At 33.3% G+C, this 26985-nt stretch overlaps 1 protein-coding gene and 1 non-coding gene across 4 annotated transcripts in view; one reads left to right on the top strand and one right to left on the bottom strand.

Moving 5' to 3' along the window:
* Positions 1-1373: 1373 nt before the first annotated feature.
* Positions 1374-26985, bottom strand: part of LOC110994199 (leucine-rich repeat and calponin homology domain-containing protein) — a 52362-nt gene continuing 26750 nt past the window's right edge. The window contains exons 3-11 of one of the 3 annotated variants that reach the window (XM_022260719.2): positions 17827-18059; positions 16936-17072; positions 15535-15781; positions 14735-14870; positions 13403-13468; positions 12185-12767; positions 11682-11819; positions 10849-10926; positions 1374-4886 (exon numbers count right to left, since the gene is read on the bottom strand). In XM_022260719.2, coding sequence (XP_022116411.2) covers positions 4740-4886; positions 10849-10926; positions 11682-11819; positions 12185-12767; positions 13403-13468; positions 14735-14870; positions 15535-15781; positions 16936-17072; positions 17827-18059 — 1765 coding nt within the window. In that variant the 3' untranslated portion in view covers positions 1374-4739. Of the gene's footprint in view, positions 4887-8152; positions 10234-10848; positions 10927-11681; positions 11820-12184; positions 12768-13402; positions 13469-14734; positions 14871-15534; positions 15782-16935; positions 17073-17826; positions 18060-26985 lie in introns of those variants that run through there. The other 2 variants (XM_045629685.1, XM_045629686.1) reach the window with 2 other exon arrangements.
* Trnak-uuu lies at positions 15380-15452 on the top strand. The gene has a single exon. It is a non-coding gene; the product is annotated as a tRNA-Lys (tRNA).

Genomic DNA, 26985 nt, shown 5'->3' with positions numbered 1-26985 from the left:
AGTAAATAGTCGTAGAAAGTCGGTAACAATGCCTTTTGATTTTATGCTTTTTTCTACAATGGTTGCGGCATCCGCCAGTCTTTGTGAACCAATGAACTCCTGATTCCGTTTTATTTAATCACGATTGGAAATCTAATGGATTTGAAATAGGTAACTTATATGGGCATTGACCGCTGAGTAAATAGCTTGTTAAAAAAAGGATTCCATTCAAGCCTAGCATAAATGTGTTTGTCAGTCCTATGAAGGAGACAGCTTTAGTCTCAATTAAGCTGATTATGATAGATCAAAATGTTATAAGTTGCTAACAGGACAATAACGGCTGTTTCAAATACAGATGTTATATTAGAAGCAGATTAAGTTTAGGTATTATACATGCGTTAGAACTTCACTTGTGCACCAATCGAGTTATCTTTCTCTATGCGTCGCGCATTCCTTGCGCGAACATATTTATAAGTAAAGATTGACCCATATAAAGATATATGAGACAAGAATTCCACGCCGAAACTATTACGCACGATTAGAAAGCAAATTTGAATCAGAAGATATTTTCAACAGGTGAGGGGTAGCATTCCCAATTTTCACAGCAACGTCTGGCGCCATTATAATTACAGTGAGGTAGGGCGGGGCCGGCAAACTGCGAGTCAGCTTCCAGCGATTAGGCGGACACGCCCCGACATTTGACTATCGCGCCAAACAGGGTTACTAGCAACTTTTTAATAAATTGAATTTTTTGTCAGCTCGTTTCCGTTTTAAGTAATAATCATTTTTGATTTAGTCACAGGTTTTAAGTTTCAGCTACTGCCTGTCTCAAATAGGCAGTAGCTGAATAGGTTCCTTGGCAGTTAACTGAAAATTCTATGTACATACTAAAATCTCGACACTACATATAGTAAGCGTTCACGTATTACGTCACGCAATTTTTGGAGATCCTTGACCCCCCCCCCCCCCCCCACGAATCAATCAATTCGTGTTAGGGTCCTTCAAGAAGAGAGCGTACCAATTCTTTAAAGGCCGGCTACGCACTCGCCAGCCTTCTGGCATTGAGTGTCCATGGGCGGCGGTATCACTTAACATCCCTGATGAGCCTGCTGCCGGTATGACCCGTTCTATAAAAAAAATTCAATCCCCGCTCGGCATTATAACGTTTTATCCCCCAAATTCGTAATGTAATACTTAAATGCTCCCATACCTGGATCGGTCGATTCCTAGTTTTAGCAAATTTCATGCCAAATTACGTACTTTCTGTACTACTGTACAACAGTAAAAAATAAAATAAAATCAAAGTATTTATTTAAATTTAAAAAGAATAATAATTTTCATGACTTATCGTCTTTGTCTAAGGCCAAGTAATGTAGGGTAATTAAAACAATTTGTATTTGTGTAACTTTATTTGTATCTACATATAAACACAAGTGTACGAGAAATATTACATCAAAGAATACACAATCCAGTCCCCTTCCAGTCTTTGGCACTATCTCTTTGAAAGACAAAGACTTTCTTCACTTACCACACCTATAACTATATACATCACTTCAAATAATTAAATACATATTTAAATCAAATCTGCTATATGAGAAAACCAAAAATAAATCATTTTAAATGGAACATAAATTTCATAAAATATTTCGGACATCACAAAAAAATGGTAACAAATTTAAATATCATCAAGAAATGGTCACCAAGGTATATCTAAGTGCAAAATACAATTATAAATATTACTTATTATATATAAAAACTAGCGCCAAAAATTGTTTGTGATTGTCGTTTGTAAAGAACATAATGTACTATTTAAAAAAGGTATCTTTTAACACCGAAAGAATACCTACTTATTAGAGTCTAATCTCTTGAAAGGTCTAGATTCTGTTTTAATTTTAAATTATTCACAGAGTAAAGCAAATTTATTATGAAGACGTATTGCTTCTATTGTCTTTTGATTGCTTCATGTGCAATCTATACAGGCTGCCAAGTCAAGCAAGACAAGAGCTTTATTTATTTTTGAATTTAAATGAGGAGACTAAACCAAACGGCTTGACGCTAACCTCCGTAATTGTATACCATAGATAACTCTACGTACATCACATAGTTATTGCATAAATATCCTATATTAAGAATTGACTATAATAAGTGACGAGAATGAAATTATTCTACAATTTAAAACTATGAGTATTCAAATATCAAATCGGTGGTGATTACAATTTTGTTATATCGAAAATATACATAATCATAAGTACAAATGCATCCGAGTATCTACATAGGAGGAAGCTTGCACGCGAAAACTTGACGACATAATTAGTAGACTTAGGTAGTTGAGTAGTCAGGTCCTTGTGCCAGTAGAATGATAAGAGACTCGACAATTCTAGCTTCATTCACGCTTGGTATACTTTGGCCAGTCACACACACAGACACAGAAAGTGTGTGTTTCTTTTCTTAACTTCTAGCGATGTAACGTGCCAATATTTATAATTGCGTAGTCTACTTCAATTAGGCAAGCCTATCTTTTGTGATGAATTTTATTTAGCTAAAGATTCTTAGTAAAAATCTAATGACAGGTCTGTGATCATATTTAAAAATAAGAAATACCTACAAAACAGCGCACCTACAAAACCGTTTCTACATCAACGAGCTTCTTAAACTACTTACAAAACTTTAAGCTCACGTGATGATCCCAATATTTGTTGCTACAGTCTATCCAAGAGAGTATTGATCTAGAACTTGTAATGCGAGCTAACTGGACACCCTGCTGGTGTCCCAAAAAGACCCCAGTTTTTTTCTGCGATGGAAATAATATCTTAGTTTTATACCAAAAACTCGCTTCTTTGATATACAACTCTCAGATTTTTCTTTAATTTTTTTTATCCCATGGTATAAATATGCGGACTTACTACCGTCGTAAGGCATCTGTGTGGGATGACTATGAATAATAAGACAATGTCTAACGAATGTAAATGTCCTAAAACTTCGTAGAAACATATAAATGTTACGTCCAATTATTCGAGAAAGTTCTTCATTATTTCATCTCTTTTGTTAAGTTATCGGCAATGTAGCTAATGTAGCATCCATATTACTTTATTATTCGAACACCTTACATTCTACAAGATTCCTATCTCAAAGAAACTTGTTCGGCACATCACAGTTGCAAAATCGACTCTTATTCGACTATTCAAGGTTTTATGAAAGGAAATCATGCTATACTAAATGTATATCCATATAAAAAATTACCTACATCGAGTGCATTAAAATTTAGAATTTACTTTTGTGCGTAAACACAGGCACTAGGTGCAATTCTTTTTTTTATATCGACCAATCTCAAACTGTACTGCAAAAGAAAGAAAATTTACATCTACATTCCTTAAGTTACGCAATACACAAAAATTCTACTAAAAATAAGTTTTTCGTGTATTTTACATAAATAAAAAAAACACAAAATTCACGAGAAATCGAAGAACTACTTCAGTCACTCTTCGATATTTCGTCATCAGCGCTTATATTAAAAAACTGGGAACACTAAAAAATTTCGTCGTTTGATGACGTCATTATTATTACTGGTATACCTTGCATAGTAAGGTGCAGATGACCACAATCATATGTTTGTTTCCATAAAAATTACAAGAATTAATCAATTCTGTAAATTCAATACTAAAATATGGTAGGAAAATTATAACCTAATATGACACAATGGCTAAATGATTCTACAAGCTTAAATCTTGTTGATATCAATACCTAGACGAAAGGGCTTTATTATCGCACTATACGAGTTTATTAAAGCACCGATACGAACAAATAAGGGGATTTATCTAGATAGGAAATATGGAACTAGTAATTTTGATTTGCATTATACAAAGACCTATTTATTACGTATTTTGTAAAAGACCTCATGAAATGAATTATAAACATCTTCATGTTTTTTCTAAAACATCAAATTCAGAATAAGTTTGTTAGTTTTGCTGAAAGTGTAATAGGAAAATAGTTTGAGAGCTCCTGCAACTTAGTTTTATTTTATATTCATATTACAGGCTGAGTATGACTTCCGTACTTTGACTTTTGATAACAAAGATCGCATTTGGAAACCTTGTAGGAACAGCCAAATTATTTTTTCCTTCGAATTATTATCGGTCGAATGAAAGTAGTTGTAAGATTTGGTTTAAATTGACTAGGTTTTAATTCCTTTAAACGTTACTGGAAATATTAAAATTCATAGACAAAATTAAGTACGAACTCTTCCACGTATAAAAATCCGAAGATATTCTCATATGTCTCTAATCTATTGTCTGTAAGGTAATGTTTAGGTTTCTTTCATATTAAATTGTGATTGTTTTATTGGAATATAACAATATTTTTTAACTATAGATTAACTATAAAAATTAAACGCTGAAGAGAGTTCAAAATCATACAATTTGGGTCGCAGAAGCAGAGGTAAACCAACCAAATATTATTCGAAACATTACACTCATACGAACCATTTATGAATCAAATCATTTCAAAAAAAAATCAGTAATACATAAATGTAAGATAATTTGTTATATACGATGACATAAAGAAGAAAATCCATAAAACAATTTAAAAACATCAGTGAAAAAGACATCTTGTTCTAATAAAGACTAGCTTAACTCAATATAAATAGGAAAAATACGTTCGATATATTTCAAACGTAGCTAATAAAAATATAGCCGTCTCTTTCGCTTCCTAAAGTATTGAGTCTAAAGTATGAGGCCGGATTCAGGGGCTAAAGTGAATTTACGCTAGGTGGGCGGTGTTGGGACAGGGATGGAACTCGGCGAAAGCGTCTCCTTAATAACAGAGTGTCGCCTTAAAAGCTCCGTAACCGTGATCGCCACTTGGACAGTCCCTTTGCCTTCGAGAACATCTGCCGCGCAGCACATAAGTTTCTGTAACAATAATGATTCTTATTATATTAAAATGTACGAAATACCTTTTAGACATTTTGAAGTTATACTTCATTTGGCGCGACGGAGAAAAATGATGAGAGTGAATTTTTACGATGCGCGCACACCAACACCTAAATTCGACATCTTAAAGTTAGGTCTAGGTGGCATGGAAATCGATAACTATGTTCAAGTTGTATATTCTAGTATTTTTATATTTACTGTTTCGTGTTTGTTTAAATAAAGTCTTTTTGATTTATTTTAATATTTATCGTTAATCACTACTGTATTTGAGTCATTTTTTTCCAAACGCCAATGAAATATAACTTCTAACGCGTGTACATTTCCTGACCATTCCAAAATATCAAAATGCACAACGTCAATATTCAAGTTTTCACTTCTGCCGGCAGTCTCGGTGTGCAACCCATCGTTTTGAAGACTGTTGAGGCTGACATTGTCGATTTCAGTTCTGAGATGGCATCACTCAGGATGTCAAAACCCAAAAAAAAATACGTATACGTAGTCTTGTCTACGTCCCAAGTCTCGATTTTAAATCTTAACCCTTAGTCTTAGATATTTTCCATTACCACCTCAAGTTTATATTTTTATAGCGGCATTGCTTTCATTTATGTCAGCTTAGTTACGACATAATTTGTTGCGACGACAATAAAACAAATTTTTAAATGCAATAATTTTAATTCGAGAAATAAAACACGGTAAGTACATATAAAAGTACATTAAATCTAAAGTAGAAAGTCGCAAATAATACATTAGGAAAAATATCTTGAAAAACTTAAAATAATAAATGCTTACACACTGGAGAATAAAGGCAAACTTTGCTTCAGAAAGGATACAAACAAACATAAAAGAAAGAAGAAAACCGTTTTCCCTTAGTTTAAGGGGAGTTTTAAACTGATACATTAAGAACAGTTCCGTCAAAACAAGAAATGTTTGTGATTGTCTGAAGACTATGCACGAAAAGTTGCCAAAAATGTGTCTTATCACATTTGTCACAAGATTCACATTGGCTTGATATGAAATATTTTTCTTTAGTGCTCATTTATACTTATTAATATATTATCGAGAAAACAAAACACAAACGATTCATAAAGAATATAAATGCCTATAATAAATACCCAAGCACCAAATAAAAACTGTACCATAAATTAATATTATATTACTTCCACAAGTTATACTTAATAATTGTACTCGTATTTTTAAAGCTGAAATCATCAAAAGCTTCAAAATATAGCACGCAAATTATTCATAGAAATCATGCTATCTCGCTTTCAATCAGGAGTCAGAAAGAGACAGCACGATAACAAAATTTAGTGTTATACACGAAATGTTAGCAACAACAAAATAAGCGTTCGATTACTTAGTTCCTATTTTACGATATAAATAAATCGACAGTCTTTATATCTTTGGAATGCATTATAAGAGCGAACATCATTATGCTTATTTATTTATGAATCATTACTTGCATTCCAAGATTTATATGGAATAAATGCGAAATTCGTAAATCAATTGGCTAGTACATTGGCTTGATTAGTATTGTTAATAGTGTCTTTTTAAATATTTATCTAATACGAAAAGCCTCAAAATACAGTCTAAGTAACTACTCACTACTAAAACCGCTTACAGCCAATTACGCCTTTTGTTAAAGAATTGTAATTTAATTATTTAAATTGAAAATTTTAAAATACTATTTAGACATACACGTTAACTGATACAGAAACTAGATTTTTTGCCGGTTCACGGAAAAATATGTTTATAAGACTTTTGGTAAACTTTTGTACTACACACCACCTTAAAATCAAAATGTGTTAATTATATTTAATAATATAGAAGTATCTTGTAATATATTTGCAATCCTACGAAACATTTCCGCGGACGTAAATAGTATATTTCATTACAAGTGCGGAAAACCTGTCATTGCAACGAGTTCCGACGAATGTCTACCCGAGCCGAGGCGCAGCCGAAGGTGAGGGTTGACAGTCGGAACAAGTCGCAATGACGGTTCCGTACGTGTAATGAACAACTATTTTTAATACAGCTGCGAAAAAATTAAGCTATTTAAAAAAACTATTTGCTTTTTTTCTATTCTCTCTACGGAATAAATTCGTTGCACATAGATATGTAGCGACTTATATGTTTCCGGTAAATTGTTCTCCGAAGCATTTTATGCAATTATACTGCGTTCGGGTGGTATTCATTCAAATAAAATATCGTCGAAATTACTCATTTTGTGCAACAAATAACTCAACCCGAAAGAACATCTTCGGAAAATGGCGCCAACCGCAAAGAATATGAGCAAAGCTTGTTTTCTTTTCTTCACCAATTCTGCGTAGGCAAAGGGAACTTGGCCCATACAGCCAATTCTTCAGTAGACTATTTTTATTGAAAGAAAACCAAATATAACTCATTGAGTCCAATCATTAAATCTGATATTGAAACAAATAGTAGCTTCTTTTTAAAATATTTACATGAATCATAAAAACTTCTGTGATTTTTTTTAGTAAAAACTTCATGGTTAGTTTTTTCTTTTTAATATTTTTTTTATTGATATGAAATAAAATAAACCTAACCTAACTTATTGAATCCAATTATTAGTAAACATTTTAAAAATACGTATTTGCATATATTATAAAATTCTTTTTAATATTTTTTTAATTGATATGAAATGAAAAGAAACCTAACCGAACTTGAATCCAATTATTATAATATTTAGAAATCATATATCATAAAAACTTTTATGGATCTTTTTAATAAAACCTTCGTGGTTGGTTTTTTCTTTTTAATACACATTGTTTTGACAGTTGGCAAAGAAAACGCACGAGTGCGGGAATGGCAAAAAAAAAGCACGAGTGTGTAATAGCCCACTTTCCGAACGCTATACCTCCCTGCAATATGCCACTTTTTGAGCAACTGTATTAAAAAGTTTATTTCCTGATAAGTCAAATTTATTATGTGATTTACACGTCAAAATAATGTTCAAGTTAAGATTTTTGATCCGTTCGAAAACTATATTCGCAAACAAGGTTTGGTATATAAATACAATACCACTAAAAGCCAATTTTTATCTCAAAATGTATGTCATCCTACAAACACTGAACGCGTACGCTAATACAAGTAAACGTACGTACGTACGCGTATGTCAAGGTAATACCCTAGTACGCTCTGCGTACATGTCAACTTTAATAAGTACTGACTGTAAAACGGTAAACTAACAAGGCATGCTTTTACATACGATATGAATTAAGGCATATAATTCTTATTTAATAAGAAACATTATCTTTATTTGTATAAACCATATACAACGACGTGACAATAAATCTTTATTGTACTCAGGAAGAATTTGTCAAGGATTTTAAAAGGAAAATGGGATAAAAATGGTAATATTATGAATAGTTTTGAAAATAGTTAATATTAATGCATATGCATAACATTTTAAGTGTTTATTCTACTCATTAAGATTAGTGATCGTGGTGTGTATAGCTAGTGCAATTCACGAAGACGCGCCCCACCAATTTTTGTTTGAGGGGATCGCGGGGTGCGGGGAGTTTGCTCGGAGGGTCAGTTGCGAGCTGTCGGAGAGCATCTTTCACTTTGACCAATTACACTCTCCCGATTAGTTTAATCATTGTAGTGTGCGTGTGTACCGATAACACTCAACATTGACAGAAGCTTGCACATATATACTATAAACGGTGAGGAGGAATAGCGGGGAGCGTCTCTGTGGATTGCACCTTGTCTTATCTGTATCTTCCGCACTGAAATTCCACATAACGTTACTTCTACTATCATAAAAATCAAGTAGAAAACTTGATATACAATTATTTAAATTAAGGCCATTTTTAACTACCAATTTGATAAATGAACTTAATTTAATCTAACTGTATGTACGATTTGCATTATCAAGCTTACGTAAGCATAATCACTTAAAATGCTAGGCTTTAAACAGAATACGTACTTTAACCGTAGTAATAAGAGAAAAAACGTTTAAATTCGGAAACGTACAAATTCTTTTCTTAAAAGTGCAAAATCTAATTTTAAAAATTGTGTCCCATTAAAAGATTACCATTAAAATACCAATATAATCCTTAACTTACTGATATCCTATTAGAATAATTTATTAAAATTCCTCTTTTATAGTGCAATAATAATTTGTGATTACCAACGTTTATAGTTATTCAATTCACAACGTTAAAAACTTTTTTTTAAATTCAGAAAGAAATTTAGTCAATTCAATTGCATTCTTAGGAACTCTACATTGGCTTTAACACTGTATGTTGTGAATTGTATAATTATAGAAATGTAAACCAGACAACACAAATGTAAACTATAATCTAAACTCAAATCAACAAAACTGAGATCCTAGGAAAAAACTACTATACAAACCGAAAAATACATCAATAAATTCCATTATAAATGCGAAAAAAAAATACATAGAAAAATCATAAATCACAACCTAAAATAAATGTAAATATAATAAATTCCTTCTCTACATTGCTTTAGCACAATTGTCCGGAAACTAATTTAAAAAAGCAAAATATCTTTCAAATGTGTTTCATCCCGTCAGTCTTAACATTCAGCAGCCTCTCAAACATCACAGTTTCACTGTTAAGGCAAATTTTTAACAATCCAAATTTTAAACCAAAATCATACAAAGTGAAGTAAATACAGATGGCGCCCTGCTCAATTATCAATTTGTTTATTAATTCAGGTTAAACGGATAAATAAGATACAAAACGTCTATTTAATTAGGAGAAAATTTCATTTTAAACTCATTCGCATATTAAAGTAAAAATTTCCCAAGTTTTCAAACGTAAAAATAACTGAAGGGTGCCATCTGAAAGTTAATTTACAAGGGATATAAAATGAGAACAATAGTAGATATCAAAAAGCCTCCGAGGCACAAAGCCGTAAAGAACATCCGATTCTCAAACTCCTTGGCTGTTTCGGGTGCGTTCAAATTCTGCAGATCCAAATTCATTTTCTCCCTGTCATACCTTTGAATAGGAAAGTCAACCTCATCTGTGTCATAGATCTCAAAAGTTTCGCTCCTCAGTACTCCGTTGCAGTACGGTAGGTTTATCCTGTTTAACTCGTCCAGATCTTCGTCGTGCTCATCGAAGGCGTCGGTGAAATTAAAGTTAGCAATGTACCTGTCCTCGTTGTACCTTCCCCGGCGTTCGTAATTCACTTCCATATTCCGGTCCGTACCGTTAGGTGAGAATTGCGCGTGTTCCAGGAGCGATGTTACGGTGCACGTCAGAGGTACGATCGAAATTCCCGAATCGAGGTCCGGATGGTGGCACAAAATGTCCTCTGGCGAGCAGATCGCCTCCTGGAACACACGCCACCCGTCTTAGTAAAACGCTCGCGTTATATACGGCCCTGCAAAAAATACGCGCGCTTACGTGCCCTAACGTAGCACAAATATAAGTCACGTGTCAAAAACTGTCAAAACCTTTAATTAATAAAGCATGCCTTTGACTTGATTCAGACTTGAAGATAGGTTTGCGAAATAGGGTCTTACGAAAAGCACGCGCGTATACGTACAACAAGCTAGAATACAATAAGTAAATATGTACGTACGTACTCATTACCATGACAATCAAAGCAAGTAAAATGAAATTGTTATGTATTAGAACACTTCACGAAAATTCAAAATAATAATAATCTTGCTAATAATGATCATGGCATAGACATGTGACATATCTCCAATATATCTTAGCATTATTTAAGTTTTATGTGTACATTATGTTACCTACATGAATAAATTATTTTTGATTTTGTGTACCTTATCTACTACAATTAATAACTTTGACAAGTGTTTCAGAGTACAAATTGAAATATAAGTTTTATTTCATAAACACATTTGAAATGTAAATGTGAATAAATCAAATAAACACACGGGTTAACAATCAATAATAAAACAAGACAAACATAATGAACTCACCTCTTCGACTCCAATTTTCCGACATGCCTCCAAAAAGTTATCCACGTTTCTCCTACATCTAGCCATTGTAAGCTTCGGCTGGAAAACATAAAATTGTATTAAATACACATTCACATGGTATGGGGTTGATCCGTACTCATTAAATCTAAACCAAATTCATGAAGTCTATTTCTGTAATATACAGATTTTATAGGATGCATTATATTATGGAAAACTAATTTATGAAGTGTGTTATTTCGGCCTTATATACTATAACACACAATTCTGTAAGTATGCAAAAACAAAATTAGTCATGTTTTTTTTTAATATTTCGGGGCAAACAGTTAAGTGGCACACCTCATGTTAAGTGATACCACTGCCCATAGATAATAATCATTATGCCAACGGGCAAGTGAATTGCCGGCCTTTTCAGAAACGCTCTTTTCTTGGAGGACCCTTTGAAATTGGGAAACAATAATGATCGGTGTCCCCACGATGAGTTAATGTCCTTCTTATGAGACGTCAGGTATTACTCTTTATATTGCAATAAAATTTATATAATATAAGTGAAGACAAATAAATTCTAAATTTCCAAATACTTTTAATTGTGGAATATCCTAGAAAGCTTATTCATTCATTCTTGCTTCATCGCTATTCTATTTATATCATAAACAAAGCCTGGCTACTGCCGAAGGCTGACAATAATACAGAGCTTTAGCTAATATTTTTCACCTATTCAATGTTAAACGCTTCAGGTGCGTAAACCTTGAACCAAAGGTTGTAATTCCCATCGTTACATTGGTTTGTTGAGTAAAGTAGGCTGCTTATAAAATTAAAATGACGTCATTATTTACCTGAGCAGGTGAAGGTACATGTACAGAGGCGACAGACCGCGGCCTCAACTGGTTCGCCAGGTGACAGAGGACTACGCCATCCGCCAGTACTGGGGCTAACTGTTCTGGCAGGGACATCTTTAGTCGGCTTTCGATTATCTGAAATATGACATAGATTAATTACAGACTGAAAATATAACGAATGGTATATTTTACCTTTAATTAGTTTGTTTTTAAATATGGAACAAATATAAAATTAATATGGTGAAAATGAACACGGTTTACTGACCGTTTACATACGTACAACGTGTGTCAGGCACAACAGGCCTAAAAATCTAAGGCCAAGATTTTAATTAGACCCAACAAAATTAAATCAGTTTTACCTCACAAATTATAATTTTATTACAAACTTTGATTTTTTTTAAATGTATTATTGCTATATTTTTTAATAATAATAATAATACATTATTATTAAAAAAGATGACTGAATTAATATTATAATAATAATAATTCTAAATCCATACCATTCTTAACTGATGAAGCAAGTCCGACTCTTCCTTCTGCTTATCGAACTCCCTCTTCATAGTGAAGCTGAGTTTGTCCACCGCGTCCTTACTCCAAATCTTCGGTTTCGCGCCACCTTTTAAATATGTCGCTGTCAACAACTTCGCGTCACCATTCTGCCTTTTATAACCTAACGTGTTGGTTGGAGACTTTGTGGGCGATGTCGGTTTCGTATACGCGTCGCCATTGACGCGTGCGTAGTCAACGTTCAAGTTAACGGGCGCGAAAGTTTTTGCTACGTTCCGGGAGGGTACGACTTTTTGTACGGGCCTTTTGTTTTCTTCGATTTTCTCTCCGTTTTGAAACCTACGTGGGGTGGAATGTAGGAGGGGAGATGTTGGTATGTTATTTGGTGAGTTCGAAGAGAGTGATCTGTTGTATGATACGTTACTGAATCCGTTGACGGGCGAACTGGATTTCTGGAAGTGGACAGGACTTTGGTTTTGGGATTGCGGTGAAGTGTCTAGCTCTGGTGAGGGTTGGTCGGTGCGGGGTCGGTAGACATCTTGCTGCCGCTGCTGTCTTAAGGCTTCTTTGTATTGTCTGGAAACAAGACAAAAAGATTAGATGCGCATTATTTTTAAAGCGGACTGCCATGTTTCTTTTTAACTGACAAGATTTGTGTGGCAGACCGACTTTGCATATTTAGGTGTTATTTACAAAACAGGTCCCAAATACAGCATTGTCAGCGATTCCGAAGTATCCTAAGAACGTTAGAAGCAAAGCACATACAAAAAGCCATACAGCGCAATGTTTTATGTAAAGTATGTAATGTATGTAAACCATAATATAATGTTAAGTGTTTTTGTTTTGATCGGAATATATAGCTCGATCTTTCTGGAAAGTGTAAGTGAAACTTCGAGACTACAGCCAACCTATCTCTTCTTATCGACGCGTCAGTCAAATATATTCATGACCACTTTTAGCGAGACTATTTAATCATTAAAATTATTGCGATTGTAATTGTGTCTTTATTATTTTCACACAGATTTTGCAATTCGCAAGAATTCCAAGTCAACAATCCTGCCTTGGCGATCATAGAAATCTGGAAAAACCGTCAAAAACAATCAGGAAGGTTCACTTTACCAGCAACGCACATAGCACATCTGCGTACAAATTCGTTAGTACCATGCAACATATATACAGTGCGATGTATGTGCGTAGTGCATGAATAGTACCTGTATGTCTGTTGATGAGCTAATTTACTCTTATCCTCGCCGTTCCCTTCGGGTGAAATACGGATGCTGAAAGGGACAACACCGGGGTTAATAAAGGGGGATGAATACAGTAGGCTCCCGTACAATACTTCATAGACTTTCGAGAGATTATTAAAGACGAACTCTCAGACCTACTATAAGACTTTGCTGATAAGTTTAGACTAAAAAAATATTTTTTTGAGGTTTGTTTGCGTTGCTATGGCAACCACACTGATTTCAGCATGTGTATTAAAAATGATTTCGATGAATATCAATACAATTGGATCTAGTTGACAACCAATACTAAATTTTCCTTATGAAAATTAAAGCCTTGTACGTGACTCTACTGCGCATGAGGGGAAGAATGGAGATGACAACGTTGGTAACTTAAATAATTTACCTCTGTTCCCGTCAATGGTAGAAAAATAAAACAAAATCAATAATAAGCTACTGTCCAATGTTAAATCACCCATATCTAAAATAAAAGTCACTTATATGAATATAATCTACAACATATAAGATCTATATATAAAAAATAATATCGCTAAATATAAGAAATATATGAAACTATATTTTCTACTAATAAGGAAAATAATATCCCAACCCTTAAATCCTAAGGTTAATTAAGACAATCCAAGTCAAGAAACCACAATAGCATTTTCCTTCCTCGCGGTTTGCATAAATTCCATATGAAATTGCTATTTAGCTTTTAGCATTACTAGCAAGCCAAATAGCTGGGTCAAATATAGACGCCTATATCTAATAATTTCGCAATAAAAAAAATGGACCAGTAGTTTTATATAATATTTACACACCCATATATAGGTAGTGTATAGGTCCTGGCTTCGCAGGGGTGGACATATTATTAAAACATTTTTTATAAATATTAATATGTTCTTTTATATTGTGCTCTTGTTTATACTATGAACATTTTGTTGTTCTATCTACAATATTTTCGCAACACATGCGATACAATATATTTTATAGGCATTTTTTTTACAACTCAGGTAACATTATTGTAGTTTTAGTAGCAATACATTTTTTTGTTGCAATTAAAATACCCTATATTAATCAGTAAAATGAAGTATTCAAATGGTGGAAGCATTTCTAAAATTGGTCCAGTACTTTTTGAACCAATTAGTTACAAACATACATACAAATCTTTCCTCTTTATAATATTAGTATTACACTTTCCTTAACTGTAATTTGTACATACTATATTTTACAGTACGTAAGATTTATTGTTATTGTCTTATATGTATTTGAAAAGCCGCTAAAAGATTTCGCAATATTTATTCATAGACATTGACTCACCCGGTAAGGATTGGTGTCAATGGTGCCAAGGGAGATTCGCTGGACAAAGATTGGGCTCTGGAGAGAGCTGCCCCGGGTGACAGAGTCGATGGAGTACTCGGCGTCGACCGACCAGATCCACCTCCTAATTCACCCGCTAGAGAGAGACGGATATATTTTATAAGTACACCTTTCAAGTAATAAAAAATAACCTGAAAAATCTAGTCTTGTATATGTTGTTATAGTAGATAATTATTTTTTATGTATATACATGGCAAAACAACGTTTGCCGGGACAGCTAGTCATTATAATCACTAAGTTTGTACAAATTTTAGAGCTCTAGACGAGTATCAGAGATGTTTGTACAAATTTTTTAACTAAAGGAAAAAATACATTAGCTAGCTAGTAATAAATACAAACTACAAGCCAAAAAAACGTAATAAATATCTTATGACATAACTATTACGATTATTAAACTAAACTAATCAATATAATACCTACAAATATATACGAAAATACATTGTTTTAAGTTAAAGTTTGATGAATAATAAAATAATTAATTATTTGATGTATCTAATTATGAGGTAATAAAAATTATTAACTTGTAAATTAAATAACTGGAGTCTATTGAACAAAGTATTAAATTATTTCACCCATCCCATCACGGCCCGGATAGCTCAGTCGGTAGAGCATTGGACTTTTAATCCAAGGGTCCAGGGTTCAAGTCCCTGTTCGGGCGGCTACTTTTTTTATTTTTTATATTCTTAAGAAAACTCTTCGTTTCTCTATTAGTGATTTTTTTTTTAATTATTAAAACTTACCATCATTGGACCATCGTTTATCAACGCCATCTGTGCTATACCCGCTGTCAACTACATGTCTGGGTTTATGCCTAAGGCAATCTATGGTAGCGTTACCCGATGTTATCATCTGCGTTTGTCCCGGCGAGTTAAATGACGTATGCTTTGTACCGCGGCGTGTTTCTTCTACCCTTCTATGTGTGAGTGAGTCCTTATTCGCCATGTTATCTAAGTATTTGAATATATGCACGCGCCCGCGCATGCATATCTGAAAAATTAATAATACATCATCACTTTAGACTTTGTTCCAATTTAGTGACAGACAGTAAATTTAATAAAAAAAGCTTTTTTAATATAAATATTAATTTGAACAACGTGAATTGTCAACGCATATGAATTACGTTTAAGTACTTAAAAAGAAATAAGAAAAGTATATTCATTTCATGTTCTTTTAAGATTATAGCAATTCATTTTGAAGGTCTTTATCCGTTTCATCTTTTAAATATGTGACCTATTTTAATATTGTGTATATACAGTTCCTTTAGTATCCTACATCCGTTTCCATGGTTATAATGGCGATTCTGGCCATGGTGATGGGCCAAATTTGATCAAAAGTTATTGAAAAATTTCGGTGTCGAAAATTCCGTTTGTTATTCAGGAATTAATTAATTAAAAATAATAAAATGCAATGTTTAAAAAAAGTGAAAATGCTAGGACAGCATATTTGTCAAATCAAAAGACTAACATAATGGTACTTGATCGATTTTAACGAGATCAGCTTGTCATTGAAGACAAAAGCGGTATCTCTTTTGTGTACATTCTTGATAGAAACAAAAACCATTGTTTTAATTAATTGCCAAATAGGATTATCATACAGAGTTTATGGAAAAATTAATTAACGCCATACATTTAACTTTTTTCAAACAAGAACTCTGTCAATATAAATGAAATTAAAATTTTTTTTTATTAAAAGCAGTAAATAAAAAAATTATAAAGTTTTATATTCATCGATAAAGAGAAACGATACGACATACTAATATTCTCCTAATATTGTTGCAGAGTTCAAAGTATCTGCTTTTTTAGAAGGATAACTAGAAGTTTGCGGTAGGATTAATGACTCGCATTGTCGTGACTAGCTTTTTTTAATGATACAATGTGGAGTCAAACATTATAGTTGTTGATATATTCGTTTAGTAGTTACATATTATTAGAGTTTAGATGGAAATTCTGTCGCATAACGCCTTGTGCAGTAAACGCAGATTTTTTATTTATGTATATTGTCATTAGCATGTATACAGTGTGCATATAGATATATAAATACATGGAGTGATCATGTACTAGTACATGATCACCTATTGGGGCTTGGGAAGAAGAAGAAGAAGGCCTCATTCGTAACAAAACTTGCCTCAAGTGTTTACTTACAGTTGTAGGTGGTGAGACTAGAGGATTATTTTCCAGGTTCAATGTGATGATCGTAGACATGTTACGTAGTTCCAGAGGCAGCGAAGAGATACAATTACAGCTTACATCTAGGTGTTCCAGGCGGAGGTATGTGATTTCTGAAATACATTTACTATCTTTTATTAACGGTGCCACAGTATTTGAGCTGATTAGCTATTTTGTAAAAATGTCATTTAAATAATGTGATACAGCAAGACCTAATCCAGGCATTAATTTCGCCTTGGTGCACGTAGTCTAAGGACCCGTTGAATTATTACGTAAACACTATAGTGTTCTTTGATTTTCTTAACAGTGATTACGTCAACAATATGTATTTACTTTTTTTTACACATATTACCCAAACATTGTGAATGAAAAAATATACCTTTACTTATTTAATATTATTTTTGAGAGCTTTGATTACTTTTACTGACAAGAACAGGGGGATAAATTGCAGTAAATTTGCTTACATATTACTCGCAACGGCTCTTACAGGTAACATTATTATTTAGACCAAAAACGTAATCATTTTGAGATATTTAATAGGTCACATCTATTTAATAAAAACACATACACTGCATTTATCTTTTACATATAACCAACGTTATACATAAGTTATAAAATATATATTAACAAAGCCCGGATACATAATTCCGCTTATGCCCAACGGATGTTCATGGGCAACCGTAATTTCCTTTGCAATCAAGTTACGCCGGTTCTATAGTAATTAAATTACTTATATTTTTTATTACTTATATTAAAGTCGTGATACAGAGCAAAATCTGTCGGGTCCGCTTGTAGGTTCCTAAGGCTATATGTTCGAGCTGTTTTCAAGCAAAAAATACTATTCTATATTCCTCAACCTATACTTACGTAAAGGCAAAAGACCCAATTGATTATTGCTTAGATTCAGACAGCGTAACCCTGTGCAGTCTCCCAGCGTCATTGGCACCTGTGTCAGCCTGTTATTTGAAGCGTCCAGTTCCGCCAGCGTCGTCATCTTGCCGATCTCCTTCGGCAGAGTCATCAGCAGGTTGTCTGGCACGAGAAGAACCTGAAGTGGCATCTGACATACTTCACGCGGTAGCTCTGTGAGCTGGTTTGAACTGGAATGGGGAAAGTTTAAATAAATAACAATTGAGGTACTACTATAGACAATTATTTTGTAATGCTTTAAACGGCAATGGGGTATTTTTTCTGTGTTAAAATAAAGATGAAATTTTTCCCCTTTATAGGATTGTAGGCTGTAGCACCACTGAATTCTTGAGACTACTTGAAATGCTAGGCGAGACTACAAAATAAATAAATAGGCTCGTACGTATCCACAAAATCCTAGAGATTATAAAAAAACTTATTCGATTTTTACTATTGTAAAAATATGCCGGAAAAATATTACATAAATAGTAACTAAATCAAAATTATTAGATAAATTTGAGTGCGCATTTAAAATACTTCCGTCTCCGTAGATTCAAACTACCAGTAAAATCTTTCTAGCTCCGTAATAAAGCAAGCATTTTGACATCTTCAGTAGCTTGTATGTCGGTAAAAACACCTCAGAATTAGCAATATGTATAATTTTCGGGTAAAGGAAGGGACATTTAAACTGGGAGCACCGGTGAACAATGCGTTTTTTTGGACTAGGAAAGAATGTCTGTATCTAGATGGATGCCTTTTTGTCCGGAAAGTTTTTACAATTTTGCAAGAAATTAGAAGAAACTTTCTTCTATGGTTCGTTCGAGGAGTCTCACTGTGGTCTATCTAAACAGCTTCCGAAGAGCAACATTGAGGAGAAGACTGCTATTTGAGGAGTTCTAGTTTGATGACAGGGAACTAATAGATGAATAAGTGTGTAACAAAGCCGGCAACACACTTACAAACTTGCCTATTAGCTCATGTACTTTAAAAAGATGTATTTCTAATAAGTAGATGTTATAACCTCCTTCCGTTTTTGAAGTCGGTTAAAACTATTGACATCGTCAAGAAATTAAAATAATGTATAAACTAAATTATACTATAACATCAGATCAGAATCCTATCAAAATAAATAACATTCTAATTCTCGTGTATCATATACAAGTATGTAACGCCTCTAAACCGATGATAACACAAATACATGCACCTCATCAGTATCTATTTATAATCCAAGCATCTTATTCTCTGAACGTGATATTTTTATCATTTATATTGGTAATATATTGGGAATACTTAAATTACTAGAATTACTTTACTTAAAAACTTTAGAATTACTATATAGTTTTTATATATAGTCACCATATTTGTGAGAAATTAAACTTAAATTTTAACAACATTATTTGTATAATTTACTATTACTTATTATTATTGATTGATAAATAAAAAAGAGGTTATATACTTCAGATAATTTTACCAGGCTGAATTAAAGTAATTACTTTAATAGTAATTACTTTTTAAGAAGATTCGATACCCTATATTATTTTAGTTTTTAGACAACCTACATATAAATTGCGAATTGAAAAGCATTTCTTCTTTTCTCTTTTACTGATCAAAATTCTAAGTCGAAACCATTTGTTTGAGACGACCCTAGCAAATATATTTCAGTCACATCTGGAGTACTATGGGCGCGACAGATGCTGGGTGGTAATAGAGAAATTTTAAAGTATCGATAACCCGAGAATCACCCCTCAGGAACCCACTTCAATCGCGTGTTATGAGAACGAGCGCGTAAATCGTTCCACGGCCCGACTAACACTTTAGAGCTAACATCTTTTATAAATAGATGTTAATTGCAAGCGCAGTAGTCGCAGTGATTTTTATGATTACCAGCTAACTTCTATATCTATGAAACATACCAGTAACGAGTCGTTCTATGTATCGCAATACTGTTTTTCATTGGATGACGCCGATTCTGTTGTGTGTTCGAACTTCAAAAGTTTTTATAATTTTGCATTTCGAACAACACCTTCTGTTGACATATTACTATGTATTTTTAAAATAATTAACATTATTTTTCCAACGTATTCTATTTGTGATAATATGATAATCAATAGATATTTTACCTACGTTTAGGATATTAGTTTAAATCGAAGCAACCAGTAGAATAGTAATAATATTAGTAAGAAAATTAAAAACCCTTAAAAAGAACTGAAATTAACTAAGCTCATGTTGAATTATTGAAGCTTGAAACGTCCTTATTTTTTACGGAACAATCTGAAACGTTTTTTTTACCAACTACAATATGTTCAGTCTACCTTTTGTGTGGCTTTCATAAAAATATTTTTGAGACATCATTAGCGTATTATGGAAATGTAGGCCGGGTACTCAAACACTGAATGTACGAACTGGAATATTAAAAATAAAAAATGCCTTTTATTTAGATAATAGAATATTGACAATGATATAATTCTGTCAGATTACTGGACCATCCTCCTTACTGACTCATTACGTTTCCAGTCCAATGTCATTTCAGCTTCTTAACAGTCTCGGAACACTCTCAATGGTAAATGGAATAGAAGATGCAGTGACCCCAAATCTCTATGCATTGCGAATGGTTAAAGCCTTGGAAATTGACGATTCGAATCGCTCTTCGTTGAATAGATACAGTTTAGTGGAAGGAGCTGGTACTGGGGAGCTCCCGTCCAGAGGTGAGAACAGTATTTTATGTGGGGCAAAATTTTCGCTATATGGAGTTGTATGGCCCGGTGCAAAGTACCGTCTCGCCTTACTGAACACACCAAGCGTATACTTGAATTCATAGCCCACATTTACACCACCCAAAACATAAAATACTTTTCTGTACATATTTAAAAGTTATAAAGTTAAGACTAATAAAAACAATTGCACTACAACCAAAAACATTTAACAACGAATTTTTCAAGTCGCTTAACAAGTGACAATACATCCCATATAATTGTTTAGAATACATCTGTAAAAGAAAGTGGGCTAATCGCAATACATTTGCAAGTTTAGCTTGTGTCGCAATTGCATAATGCCATGAAGCCTGTTAACATAACAACTAAAGGTCGAATACTAAACGCATCCTCTCACCTTGTTATTGAAACATTGAAAGAGAACACAAAGGAACTATTAAAATATAGCAAGACACAAAATAACATACATCCGCGAATGAGATATGCTTGTAAGAGCAAAAAAAGATGCAAATGTAACAGATTTATTATGAGAGATCTATAGGAAGAAAATAAAAGTAATCCTCTGTAACTTCCGACTGCAATCCCGATCCCAGTGCTGATTTTAGTTATATTTGAATTATATATTAGAAGTTATATTTCTTTTGGCGTTAGGAAAAATGATGAGAGTAAATTTTTACGATGCGCGCGTACACTGTCAAATAAAACCGACACCCTGAAGTCAGCTATAGTTAACATTTTAGCTTGTTCCATTGTTAGTGTAGTTTTTTATTCACACTTGTAGAATAAGGCAAAGGATGAAATCTTTGAAAATATTTTTATCTTGTTACGCCAACAAAATATAAATTCTAACACGTGTATATTAGAACACACGTTTCTTGGTTTTGGTCTATCCCAAGGTTGCCACATCAGCACTACGAATATTGAGAGATCTATATAGAACTAGCGAGCAGTGTTGGCCAAGCATACAACCCTGGTACACCATGGTCGAGGCATGTGCACAATAGTCCCTCGTACACACAAACCGGCGGCATGGGTCAGGCACAGTAAGTCACTTGCCTATTAGTAAAAACAAATGATCACGAAATAGTTACAGATATCTGAGGCCCATACTTTATGAGGCGCCACTGTTGTTTACATGAAAAACGTAGTCATCAGTTACAGTATGACCCACCTTGGGCTGTTCCTACTACTGTAGAAGAAAATAAAATACCAAGATTTCAACATTGGACGTCGAGGCAGAATACAAAATTCCACCCGTATCACCTCGAAGTCCGTCGTTCCACAACTGAGCGTTATTTAAGGCACATTATGGACGCAGTACGACTTTGTGGAACCAGTTACCCACTGAAGCATTTCCGAACCAAATTTTCCGTTTCAAACCAAAATTCCAACCAACCAAAGTTCCGGAAACCATTGCGAGCCTTCTAACAATATAAATATGTGCATGGGCGGCAGTATCACTTAACTTCAGGTGAGCCTCCCTGCCCCTGTCCGTTGGCTTACTGTTATATTTATATGTGTCTGTTATGTAACAAAAACATATTGTGACTAAATGGAAAACCTACAGTACGATAATATGTCTTGTGTATGAGTACTCATACACGATGCATATGCACTATTTGCTAAAAGGAATTAATTATAATAATTAAACCTTTTTACCCTTTTGGATGTGATGGCAATAGATGAGAATGATTATATGTTAATAGAATCACAATCTTGCAATTGCCTTATTAGGTATAATAAAAATACATTCACATCCAAACATCCGTAACGAAATCGTAACATGAGAATAATCATTATTTTCTGTAATACTTAACCAAATCGTTAAGTAATTCGAGCCAATGAACATGTATCAAATTAATTCAGATGGTTTTGTAATTTGACATATCAATAATCAGTAATGACAAGAATTACTCTCACTCAAATTAAAATTAGTAATTCAAAAGTAAATTCTGTAGGTGTTTCTTTTTTTATTGTTCCATATTAGGGTTGCCTGGAAAAACAAGCTTGTTATTATCGCCCGTTGCCTGATGAAGTGTAAATAAATAAAATCAAATAAAACCCTAAATCTATTCACGATATTTTCACCTAACTATTTCTGCCTCAGCGTAAGCGAATGATTTATTGAAACCATTTTTCATACTTATTCCAATATAAATGTAAAATGCTTGTCATTATATTACCTGCCAAGTACCTTGTAGCATGGATGCGGCTACATATGATAGAAATACAAGAACGTTTTCGAACAAAAAATGTTCGCATTTACTTGAACATCCCTATATTCCTCAACTTGAATAATTACGAGTATCATTCAGAAATGTATGACGACCGCTGTGATCATTATGCTAAGAAAATTACTGTAAGGGTTTGTGTTTAAGAAACAATGGTTATAACATCAATATTTATATAATTATATATAAAACAATTTTGTTATTTCGGAGCGAGTTTTACAAATGTTATAAATATACAATAGCTGACCTATTGAGATACTGCCAGTATCTTACTGGAAATAGTAGTAGTAGTAGGCCCGTTTCGAATCTGCCTGCTAAGTTTATTGGTAGAAGTCCATCTAATGCAGTAACTGCGTATGAAGGTAGCTTGATATATTTTTATGAATTTATTAATATTTGTTTCTCATGAAAGGGATATGTACGTTTTTAATCAGAAAACACTTGTTTATATTATCATTTAACGATTATGGTTATTAAAGAAGAAAAAAAACGGTGAAAATTAGATAATTAATATTATAACATCTATCATCATATAAAATATAGTTTGTTTGTTACGCTTTACCTTAAAATTTACCTTACTACATTTTATACTATTCAAAATTACAGACTAAAAATTACTTTTAAAATCAACATTTCAGTTATACTTCTAATAATATAATAAAAAAATAGTGAATCACAATACGAGAAATCGTACATACCTATATTTAAATAAGTAACGTTAATATTAATTCGATATATGGCCTAGTGGCTTGAGCAACGACTCATCGCTGAGTTCCTTGTTCGATCCCCGGCTGTGCATCAATAGATTTACTGTCTAAGTACGCATTACACACTTACGAAGGTAACCATCGTGAGAAAACCAGCAAGTCTTAATACCAAAAAGTCGATAGTGTCTGTTAGACAAAAAACAAATGAACACGAAACGGATACATTAATCTGAGGCCCAGACCTAAGAGGTTGTAGCGCAACTGGTATTTATATAATGATTACATTCATTTGAGACAATTGTATAAGTTCATTCTTCCGAACAGCCTAGAATTTTTCTGCTCCAGTTGTCTAATTAGAGCCCGGTTGAAGGCGCGGTTGAACACGGTAAAGGGTGCGTAATAGAAACGAAATTGCAAACTTATTTTTTTTACACCAGTATACCTCAGTTTGGGAATCAATTATTTTAAAACAAGCTTGTCCAAGACTCCAGAAATTTTATTTTATTTTCGTTACGCATACATATCTGCATTAACTCGTATTTATATTTTAATTACAGCACTAAGAAATATCTTAACGTGTTTTATTGATTTCGTGATCATACCTACTAGTCAGTTGTGACTAGGGACATGAGTTTTTGTCCCGATACCATAGCGTCTAGACATTTCGCTTTGAAACTGGCTTCTCTACCGGAGACAAGGATTAATAATAGACAAGGGTCGTTGTACCACGTATTGGTTGGTTTACAATATATTAAAATTGTAATTTTCTTTTTATGCAAGTATCACTAATGGAGTCCAAACTGACTTAAGTCCTAGAAGGGCAAAACAAAGCAGACATAATATATTAATTTAATAATTCATTAATATTGTTACCTTCTTAACACATTTACAGTTAATAATATTTCTAAGAGTTATTAAACGAATTTGGATGTGTTCCTAATTCTTAATACTTTATCAACATAAAAAATATAGTTATACATTACTAAGCGGACCCGACAGACGTCAATTCAATAAAGTGTACATCTAAACCATTCCTGAATCCCCTTGAACACACAAAAATGAGTTAAACTTTATATTTTTACCTAATTAGAAGTTTAATCAACGCATAGAACATATATAATGAGAAAAAAGGTAAGTTTTCATTAAGCTTTAATTAAATCCTTGAACATTTGACACATCAACCAATGTTACATAATGTTTGCCTGAAGCACATAAAACATTTTTAGCTCGTTTTCCCAGCTTAAGTTGCAACCAGTTATTTTGTACTCATTTCTACAGATATTTATAAAGTATTAAACATCTTGACCCGTTCAATAATTGAATTGAGTTACAAGAATTACAACAAACCATACATGGCTTCTGGATAAGCAGTTTCACCAACAAGTTTGTCAACATATAAATATCGCGCCGATTTCTACTTTTGTTTTAGACTCTAGTCTTAGAAATGGACATTATAGGAAAGGGATCTAAAAATGTCTCGTAATCTGTATAAATTAGTTTATATAAATATATACGTAGGATTTCGTAGCTTTTTTTATATAGAACATATAAGTCGGGCAAGAGGCTCATTTAATGTTAGGCAATACCGCCCCCCATATACTCACACCGGCAGACTGCCAAGTAGCCAGCTTTTTAAGAATTATGCTAATACATACAAAAAAATATTTTCCACATGAATAGGCTGACTTCTTACCGTTGGTTATGCTCAAAATTAAGTCGTATCGTATCGTAATAAGTGTATACTTATAACGCTATCGTTTAATTTCAAAGTATCAAGCAGCCTTGCGATATTATATTGATAAGCTGTAACATGAAAACGAGTAGGTACAAATGATAAATTATTGTTGTACAATTTTTCCTATATTTGTGCCAAAATACGCCTTCAATATTCGAGACATGCAATGTCTAGACACCGCGCCTTTGTTCAATCAATCAAAGATATTTATAGCTTTTCACCTATTTAATTCAATTAAGACATAATTGTTTACAAGTAATTTTTGGATAACCGTTACTATCCGTTGACTTCAGAGCCAAAACCATAATAGCAATTATTAACATTATTTATTACTTTAAACTCTCGTGAATTGTTGTGGCGTCCTAATAAATTTACACGTATAAAGAGAACACTTTTTTACCGGATTGAAACTATGTATTATTATAAACTTATAAAAAGTAAAACCCTTCATCTTTTAGTCGATATCAACTCGGGGAAATAAATACAGATAATTTATCTTTTTCTAGAGCTATGATACTTAGTAGTTATTATCTCTTTTTATTTCAGAACCGTAAAATCTTTGCCGACCTATACACAAATGTTAAATTAGCAATTACACATACGTACTTTAGATACATGAAAATTAATGTTACTCGCTTTGCAAGTCCTTACACACTATATCCGCTCATTAAAATGTACAGATAATTACTGAGGGCAATAACACTCGCCTTGTTCTCAATATAATGACTTTTATTATGTCAGGTAACTGTAGCAGGCATATGCACCTCCAATATTTCGGCAACTCAATGTTGAACTTTACCTACTACTAGATATACATTGCGTCTCCGCTACTCTATTGCGTAAGCGTTCAGAGACGCAATGTTACAAGTCCGGTTATTATGAATACTTTTATTAGAAAAATTAGAAAGTATCGCCGACCCTCATCGTCTATTTATCCCCTAGTGCAAATTATAATCCCGTTCCTGTTGGGTGTTTCAAGGTCATAACAATATTGATTTAGTTTTCACAAGGGGAACTGGGTACATAATTATTTGAAGATACATAATAATAATCCAGTGGCGCTACAGCCAGATATAGGTCTAGGCCTCATTTTGCACTTGAAATTCTTTGATAATTTATATTGTAAAGAAAAATTCGATTCGTCACCGTACGAATGACAGGCAGACAGAAAATGTTGCACAGCCTAGACTTGAACATACAGCCTCAGATATGATTTCTATTAAAAAATATGATTCAGCTTCATCTATAATGACTTAAGAGCATTCTAGGGATTGATTTTGTTATTAGGAGGATTACAATGCGATAGACAAAATAATAAAATGTAACGTACAAACCGATTGCGGTGCGTGACAAATACAGATAAAAACAGCGAGTGAGAAGAGACAAATTCAAAACTACGAAAGTGATTCAATAACGGAACAATACAACGGATGTAAACAACTTTTTACTCTTACTAAACTTGCGCAAGAGTTCGTTACATCGTGATTATCATAATTACACTGTTTCGCGTGTCGATATGAAAGCCACTTAACAACAATTAACAATTCCTCATTTCTTATATAAATGCCTAATCTCTAGACGGAGTAGGCAGAGACCACAGATCTCCACTTGCTAACGTCCTCATATACTATCTAGCTTCATCCACTTTCATTACATTCCATGCATATAAGCATGCGGTTAAGTAGTACACTTAGTGTAGAGTGGTCTTTAAGGTTATTAAATGCAGTAAGTAA

Source organism: Pieris rapae, chromosome 10 (genome assembly GCF_905147795.1).
Source record: "Pieris rapae chromosome 10, ilPieRapa1.1, whole genome shotgun sequence".
Classification (NCBI taxonomy): domain Eukaryota; kingdom Metazoa; phylum Arthropoda; class Insecta; order Lepidoptera; family Pieridae; genus Pieris; species Pieris rapae.
The sequence above is the reverse complement of the archived record's forward strand: the minus strand, read 5'-3'. Positions and strand labels throughout refer to the sequence as shown.